The sequence below is a fragment of the Seriola lalandi genome, unplaced genomic scaffold (assembly GCF_002814215.2).
Source record: "Seriola lalandi dorsalis isolate HSWRI2012SDOR001 ecotype SW California unplaced genomic scaffold, Sedor1 jcf7180002054682, whole genome shotgun sequence".
NCBI lineage: Eukaryota > Metazoa > Chordata > Actinopteri > Carangiformes > Carangidae > Seriola > Seriola lalandi.
This window is the reverse complement of record NW_019525235.1, coordinates 2909413-2918584: the sequence shown is the minus strand read 5'-3', so window position 1 is coordinate 2918584 and position 9172 is coordinate 2909413. Positions and strand designations below refer to the sequence as shown.

The window sequence follows — 9172 nt, the reverse complement described above, 5'->3', positions numbered from 1 at the left end:
CCTAACATGCTCTTTGGTAAGTGTGGAAGGTCGTATTGAGATGTAGAGGTTGTTCTATTTAAAGCAGTTCATGTGCCATGAAGGGCAAACAGTGGGCAGGTTTACAATCCAGCCACACACACACACACACACACACACACACACACACACACACACACACACACACACACACACACACACTACAGCAGGTGATCAGTATCCCAACAACCAGAGCAGAGAGCAAGGTCTAATTAACAGTGGAAGGATCTGATACGGTATTTGGTTGGAATGAATGTAAGCAGAACCTTTGTCTTCTACTGTAGACGATGGGGATTTAAAGTTCAGCCAAGACATGTGTTTTCATCTGTAAGAGAAAGTCAGGGAAATTATTTTCTCTCTGGTGAAATCATATCTCACAGACTGAACTACATGAATCAAAATCATGGCCCAGTTCTACCCCTTTGCAATAGCGAGTGTTAGTTGGGGCATATAAAATGGCATAATTTGGTCACTGACCAGCAGTGGTTGTTAGGTTTTTAACGAGGCAGGAAAGATCCGGAGCAGAGTCTGGTGGTGATGAGAGGGAGGCAGGGACAGCAAAAAAAAAAAAAAAAAAAAAAAAAAAGAAATGCAGAGAGGGATTTTATAAAAGCCTGAAGGCAGCGGAGGCTGGATTTGACAGATATGCAAAAAGCACAGCTCAAGATCCCTGACCAGCTCTAAACTAAATCAACACAAATAATAAAGATTAACAAAAAGTACACACCAAACAAGTCCTGTTATACCACAGCTTTAAGAACATTGCTTGTTATCTGTGCTATTCCTGAGCCCCTGCAGAGGCCTGTCAACAACAGAATCTAAATAGTAATTTGGAGCTGACGAATCAGCACGCAACCTGACACCAACTGATCTCTTCAGAAATTCATATTTTCATTAGAAAGCATTTTCATAAAATGTTAAAATCAGTGTCAACATCAGCGTAAAAAGTCAAGGATGAACACCTGGTCAAACAGCGGAGAAATAAGCCTCAATTCAAAAGGAATAGTTTTGCTGTTTTTAGTCACGCTGGTTCTAGGAAATAAAATATCTCATCAAACACTGGATGAATTGTCATGGCATTTTTATAAATAAATTCATTCTCCTCAGGTGACAAACTTTGGCAAACCCATTTCCTCTGGCACCATCATTAGGTTGACATATATTCATATCCTCCTCAGAATGAATTCAGGACATGAAAAATTGTCCAATACTTCAGTTTATAATCAAATACAAATCTTGACATTTCCATCAGCCTCAGCTGTTTAGTGAGAGTTGGGAAATGTTAGCATGCTACCATGCCAAACTAAGATGGTGAACACTGTAAACATTATACCTCCTTTGTCACATATCACACTCAACTATGAGATTTGTTAGTAGTTACATTTACAGCCTCAGAGCTGTAGACTACTGGTCTTGTTACACTTCTAAAACAAACATGACACAACAAGAGCTGTTGGTAGGTATAATTTAACATTTTGAACAGAGCCAGGCAAAGCTTTCCCCCCTTTCAAACAGTGGGAGTGGTATTGATCTTCTCATCTAATTCTCTGCAAGAAAGCAAATAAATACATTTTCCAAAAAGTCAAACTATTCCTTGAAAGAGAGCCACAACTGATCCTTGTCTACAAATAAAACCTGAATTATGCCATTTGTTTTAGAATCAACACACACATTTTATACTTCATTAAGACGGATTTGATGAGACGATTCGGGTGAGGAGACAGAGTAGCCTTCTCACATTGGCTGCCCCTGGTGATCAGCCTTAATACTCCTTTTAAAAATAGCCAGCTGAGCTGCAGATTAGACTCTGCCACCAGCCCCCTTGATTATGCTGCTCACAGGTATTCTTATGGGACGCAGCACACCGGGAGCCTGAGCTGCATCTTACCCTCTGACAGCGTGGAGAAGGCGCAGCGAGGGGAAGGCGGTGCGTACGTCCACAGTGTGCAGCAGGATGAGACGGAGGGCCCACTCCACACGCTCCTCTCCCCCCTTGGCCATGAAGGCCGGGATCCAGAGCACGCTGCCACTGAGGCTTTGAAGCCGCTGCAGGAATCGATCCCTCCACTCTTCACTGACCAGGTCCATGAAGGCCCGCTGCACCACCGAGGGGTTCATGGTCACCAAGTTGGTACGCCGCCCCACATCCCGAGAGTACTCCTCCACTGGCGCCAGGTTACACCTTCGGACAAGCAAGCATCGGTCACACAATATCATAGACTGCAATTGTGACATTATTTCGTACAGGAATTCCTGGTTTCTTTTGATCTGAACCTCCCTAAGCATACACATACACATCTGCATACACATCTGCAGGCAAGTCAACGGGCTACTGAAACAAAGCAAATGCAAAGTTCCCCAGTGAAATGTGTTTCAATGGAGGAGACAGGTTCCCCATAAAATGAACTTTCCTAATTCTCCCTCAGGATTCCCTTTCAATTTACATTTAGTGACTGATAAAAGCCATGTCATCCCATTTAGGGTGAGCTCTCACATTTTCTTCTTACATTTTTACACACACACACACACACACACACACACACACACACACACACACACACACACACACACACACACACGAAGGCAGAGCTGGAAACATCAGTGTGTCTAGTGGACTGTTGTTAATGAGCTAATTAAAAAAAAAAAAAAAAATTAAGAAGAAAATTTGAGTGCTCATCATCTTAAATGTGATTTCAATTGATTTTTTGCTCCTGGCAGGGACTGTAGCATCCTAAAGAATTTCAAGAGACTAAAGACAAAGACAGCGACTGGAGCCTGTCCCCGTCCTTTGTTTAGTTAAAAGTAGGACATGTAAAGATGGGCGACAATTTAAAGGAAAACCCTGAATAAAAGATTAATGCAGATGGTTCCATACAGGACATGAGGGGGCTGATTGGTACGAAAATGATGAGAGACATATGCAGTTCATATGCTGTGGTCTTCGCCGTCACTTAAATGTTCACTTTACAAGGATACCATCATACTATAGTAAAACACTGATAAATACCAAGAAGGGAAATTTCAGGAGCGGACTACAGTGTAGGAAGAGGACAGACGCTGTTCTAACGCCTCATGTTGGCCCAACACCTTCCTAAGACACTTTTATTTGACTTTTTCCAGTAATTTATCATCCATCTGTACCTCACCAAGGTTAGTCACAGCATTTATTCTGCAGAAGCTTTAACCAGGAGTGAAATACAGCAGAAAAACAAGTGAAATTCAGCAGAATAGCGTTTAGTTTACTGATGTTAACCTCAGCCTCTTCATAAATGCCAGAAAACACAAAGCTGGTTATTATCTTCATGGTGGAGCTTTTCTACTCTCGTAACACGTGGCAGGAAAACACACCGGGAGTGCTTTTTTGTTAAGTATCTCCTCGTACTCTAATTTACACTCTGGTATCAACTCGCTCTCGCTGTCCAGTGAAAACCACACATCTCAATCTTTGCATGCATCATCAATAAGCTACTTCCTGATATATATATATATGTATTTTTTAACCAACAAACAATTTGCAAAAATTTCATTTAACAATTAAGAGTTAAATGTTTAATCACACGCCTGTTAAAACACTGGACAGTCCTTAATAGTGAATAACGTATATTTCTCGTGTGAATTCTCTGAACTAATTAGGTGATCGGTGTGCGATACTCAAAACAAGACTTAGTATCGCCAGTATTGATACGATCGATCCGCCCCCTGGACAGGGACATTGGGTTCTCTTACAGGTTAATGGAAACTGTCAGTGAAGCATGGCTGCTAATGTACCTGCATGAGGAAACAGTTTGTCCAGAGATTACAACTGAAAACGTGACAAATGTGCACCATCGGCTGACTTAGTGCCGTTTCTTTTTTTAAGTTGTACTGAACTGCAGGAGTGTACCCAATTATCCCCGAGCTAAAAATCATCTATAACGAGCATCCCAAACATCTCAAAATGCCACATTCCCTGTTGTCTGCCTTCAGCCCGACCATTACCGCCGAGCCTCGGCATTATCATCATGCTGCTACAGTCTAGGAATCATGACCTCTCCTCATCAACATAACATTGCAGCACTTAGAAGAGACAAGATGCGAAGATAAAAGAATCAATTTCAGAATTACAAAAAAAAAAAAAAAAGGGACATGCCGACATTTTGAGGTCTATCCAGTTATCGATCAATCAGCTCAACAAGGTGCTACCAGACAGCTTCCTGCTTGGCTTATACAACAGCAGCACTGATTTATGAGTAGATGTTTTTCACCGTAAATACCAGTGCAGATAGCACTTGCTTTGTTCGCCTGTCCCTCCATGTATACAGAATCCCAACCAGAATACTTATACTTTTATACTTTTAAAAAAAAACTTTTTTGCATATTCCATCATAAAATAACTCTCGACAGATTTCATGCAATGACAAGTATGAATAGTGATAAATAACCCACTCAGTGGCTCTTTTGCTTACACCCAAACACAAAACACGGCCGGCTGATGGCTTCACAGACAGAGTTCTCTGGTAATTGAAAGCAGGACCCCTGAGAGTACCGGTGTCTCTCTGCAAAACACCGTGTGTTGCCGCCGGATGCAAAAGCTTTTTCAAAATGTCAATTTCATGTATAATCATGCATTTAATTGCTCTCAGTCTGGAAGTTTGTTTCCAACTTAAAATCATTAAAAGGCTTTGACAGCTTTTTCAAAAGTGCAATTAATATATTTCCAGCTGTGTGAGCACCGACTCCAAACCTGAATTAAACCGAGAACTCGAGAAAGTGATTATCATTCAAATGTGAATTATACCCTTAGTAGAAGTGAGATAAACCTAAAACTGAAACTAATTTACTAATCCATTTCAATTACAGTCTACTTTAACTTGCAGGTTTTTATCATTTTTTTCAAGTGGAAGACTTCCAACCCTGAAATCACTCATGCTGTTTCTATGCAAAAAGAAAATACCTGATAACAAAGTCGTGCGAGTCAATCTCTGGGCCACAGCTGCTGTTCAGCAGAATCCCAGAGTTTCCCACAATGGCACAGCGCCTGTGATGTTGGTTTTTCATGGGGGATATGGTTGGCAGAAGACGGTAGAGATTTTCTGAGATGTTCGTGGTGCTGTGGCGATCAAAAACATAATGGATGATATCTCCTGGTTTCAGAGTGCCCTTGAGGATCGAGATGTCTCTCTCCGGGTCGAAGAATCTCAGAATACTCTTCCTGTCAAAAGGAGAAGATACAGACTGGTTATGAAAGACTCCGCTTATTGACGTGTACAGCCTTGCAGAGATAATTGTGGAGAATTATGATTGTGCCTGATGAGGTTGGAGAGGGTCTTGTTGAAGGTCCAGTTGTTTGACGAGAGCTTGGCAGTGTGATTGTAGCTCGGCCGATGGTGGTTCACATCTATCCTCAGTCTTGTCAAAGCAGTGGGATCCATGTGTGCCGCCGCCTTTCTACATGAGGATGGAGAGTCATGTTATTGACACACAATGCTGATCTTTCAAATTCTCATCAATCAGAAATAAAAAGCTTGTTATTTGTGTGAATTTCAATGGAAGGGTTTTTGTATGAGTCGTTCCCAGGGTGTCATATTTGGGACAGATCTGTGATTTTGGGAATAATTTATATAGTGTTACTTCAGAACTGTACTTATACAAGTTCAAATTTAACTTAGTATTACCATTTTATTCTTTACATTTTCACTCCAGTACCTTTTAGAGAGAAATATTGGACTTTTTACTGCACTACACCATTTTGCAGTTTAGTTACCGGTTACATTGCACATTAAGAGTTAACACACAAAGATCTACTTCAATATTAAATATAATGTATTATTATAGAACAATCTATCAGTATTATAATGTAGTTCGAATTAGCTCCATCTCAACCCATCACAAGTCAAATGGTATTTACACTTATTTACTGCATCACTGATGAAATAACACCCACAGCTGCCATATTTTACTTGATACTTTGTGAAACTCTTATGTCCTTTAATCAAGTACAATTATGCATGAAACAGTTTTTGCAGAGTTTTTCTTTAGGGTAGTTACTGCTTCTGTTTAAGTAAAGTATCTGAATGCTCCCTCCACCACTGTATCTACAATACTGACTTCAATGGATATGGCTTCAGTGACCTTTAGAATAATTTAAATGCAATAAAGTGATGTTATTTGAAATACAGCATTCTTTTCTTTAACTTTTAGTCCATCTTTATTTTTATGGCAGATGTTCCCATCATCACATGGATACCTCCACACTGATGCGTATTTATAGCAGCTGCCTTCTTTCTGTGAAAAGTAACAAGACACTCACTGTGAATGACTCACTGTGTTATCAAAGCTGCAAAGGAATCAAATGACCAATACCAGTTGAAAATTATATGGAGAGACCAGTAAGCTTCCCGCTAGTGGTCTTTAACGATACAGTATGTGTATGTGCTGTGTATATATATATGTGTGTGTGTGTGTGTGTGTGTGTGTGTGTGTGTGTGTGTGTGTGTGTGTGTGTGTGTGTGTGAAGATAATTGGATTTACGACCTGTGTGGTTTAGGCAAGAGCTTCTGCAAGTTCATCTTCTTTGAATGTCCAGTGTTCCTAGAACAACAAAAAAAAAAGGATTTAGATTGAATTAAGAACCATATGCTGCCGCCTGGATTCTTGGGTTGATAATGGACAAATGCTTCAAAACCTCCCCGTAATCATATCTTGTAACAGTAATGCTCCCAATGTATTCACTAGCAGGCTTGTTGTACCTCCATCTTTTAAGATAGAATGAGGGTGAAAGGCACACATCAAGGTATTTTTAGAGCAATCCACTGTGGGCCCATTTGCTGATGTAATGAGGAGAAATGTGGCCTTAATGGAGCCCCATTATACTGAAAGGAGGTTTTCTTTTCACAGGGAAGTGAGCAATCTTTCCACAGGGGTGTCGAGTGCACGAGCCAAAATGCATTTACAGTAAACATACTGTATGTATATCTAGATTTTTAAGCATCAGTCTATATTGCAATCATGACCTTGGACGCATGTGATAAAATCATGACAAGCTGCGAGCAGCTGTGTGAAACTGAAACTGGGGAGTGCTGCTTTGACAGACAAGTGGGCTGTTCTCACTCATTCTTACAAACCTGGTGGCCTTTAAATATATTCCTGCGTTTAAGCTGCATTTATGCAGAAGTGCAATTGGTTCTGGTTCTTCTCCCACGGCACATCACAAACCAATATGACCTCATTACAACGTGAGCCACAGCCGGGTAATTGCATTCAAAACAAAATGTTCTTGCTGAAAGGGAAATATGAAAATCCAAAAGATTTAGAGAGGGGTCTTACTTGCTGCTCAGGTAGCACAACATCTTCACAGCTTGTGATGACAATAATGAGACCAGGAGGAGGATGTTGCCCTGTTGAGGTCTGGTTTGGTTTCACATGTGACAAGTATTTTCATGCTAAATAAAGAAGGTATTTTCTTGCAGGTCAAATGCAAGTGGGGCATGTGTGAGTGAATTGGAACAATTTTTTTTTTTTTTTTGCTGCACTGCTCAACATTTCAAAGTCTGAAAAACGAAAAAGAAAAAAGAAGAAAGCCTCTTTTGTTCCCAATCTGTTGCCCCCTCCCCATCCATCTCTTCCTGTCTGTCTGTCTTTCTCTCTCTCTCTCTCTCTCGCACACACACACACACAAACAGACACACACACACACACTCCCTCTTATAGTGTAAATGTATCCTATCCCGCATGCAGGCTGCTGCAAGACAAATAGCCTAATCCTTGGAGACCCAGGCAGGCTGCTGTCGGAACAGCTGCCACTGCTGCACCCAAGTGTTACAAATGAAGAAACAAGCCACACACGCTCCACATTCAACTCCAAACTTCTATTTAATTCAAATAAACTCGCTTATTTCACTCATTTATTCCCTTTTCTCCACTTCATATCTACAACTAAATCTTGCAACAAAAAAAAAAAGCCTGAAGGAAAGAACCTCACTGGACAAGAAAACAACCCACTACACTACAGACTCGCTCTCACACCTCATGCGTGGGTAAATTACGGCGGGCTACTTACGCAGTTTCTTCCTCCACTTCTGCAATATCATCAATTATCAAAACCACAACCAGCAGCGTTACAAAGCCGAACAACAGCGTGCGGAATACGAGCGGCATGGCTGAGGGGCAGGCTGCAGCCGGGAGTCCCTCCTTTCAGCAGACCCTGTGTTACATTAACCTCCTTGTGTTTCCCATTTAGAAATCGAAAATCCGCTCAGTCATTTTTTCCCCCCCTCTTTGTTCTTATCGCCGGGGTCGGACACTCCCAGGCGAGCTGCGATCCTTCCTCCCCCCTCCTTCATGGAGATGATGATTGCCGTGTGTCTGTTTCCCGACGGGGCGACGCTGCTGCTGCTGCCGTCTCCACTGTTACCTCTATTCCCCAGTCAAACTTTGAAAGCGTGCACTCGCGCAGCCTGCCATGGGGACAGCGGGATGTAGACCTGACCACATGCAGTCTTAAAGGCGCAGGGGCCAACTCTCCGTATGTACACGAGCCACAGTTTGATTTCACTTCCCAGGTGTTGTTGAGCTCTCCGAGAGAGGCGGTGTAAGACTGCGGTATGCAGGAAGCCAGACAGGTGTGTGAGGCAGGTTTTGCATCCAGTAGACTCACATCCAAACACAGAGGGGTCATTGCCAGTGCAGTAATCAACTGGAGATGTGTGGTCTGATATCCTACATCTTAAAATAGAGGTCAAAGCTTCAGTGAATCTCTTGTGTCCACTGAACAGAGCCAGTGAGCCCTGGATCAGACCCCTACTGAGGCTAATTGGGACATCCTTTTTTTTTAATAGTTTTGGTTACCAGTGGTGGAAAGTAATGAAGTACATTACTTGAGGGTAACATTGTCATTTTTATTCCACTACATACATTTGGCAGATCCAGCTTAGTGGTTTCTATGCGGATAAAGATTTTACATAACAAAGCATAAGCTATGATAACATTGTTAAAGATTAAACCAGTGGGCACCATCTCTCTTGGCTTGTGGTTCCTTTCCAAAAAAAGCAGTGTGATTAGTTCTCTTGTTACATTTCTGATGAATCTTCCCCTCATCACGTCTGTGTCCTTTGAAAAGATGTAAAGTTAGTCATTATTTCACAAAAAAGGAAAGATCAGACAGAAGTCCAAACAT

The 9172-nt window shown here is 41.6% G+C and overlaps 1 protein-coding gene across 1 annotated transcript in view; it reads right to left on the bottom strand.

Annotated features, from left to right (window-relative positions):
- The window catches only part of st8sia2 (ST8 alpha-N-acetyl-neuraminide alpha-2,8-sialyltransferase 2), a 10551-nt gene extending 2006 nt beyond the window's left edge, over window positions 1-8545 (bottom strand). Inside the window, exons 1-5 of the mRNA XM_023422379.2 lie at window positions 8057-8545; window positions 6532-6588; window positions 5305-5445; window positions 4952-5209; window positions 1907-2200 (exon numbers count right to left, since the gene is read on the bottom strand). Coding sequence (XP_023278147.1) covers window positions 1907-2200; window positions 4952-5209; window positions 5305-5445; window positions 6532-6588; window positions 8057-8154 — 848 coding nt within the window. The 5' untranslated portion in view covers window positions 8155-8545. The remainder of the gene's footprint in view (window positions 1-1906; window positions 2201-4951; window positions 5210-5304; window positions 5446-6531; window positions 6589-8056) is intronic.
- Between the last annotated feature and the right edge of the window lie 627 nt (window positions 8546-9172).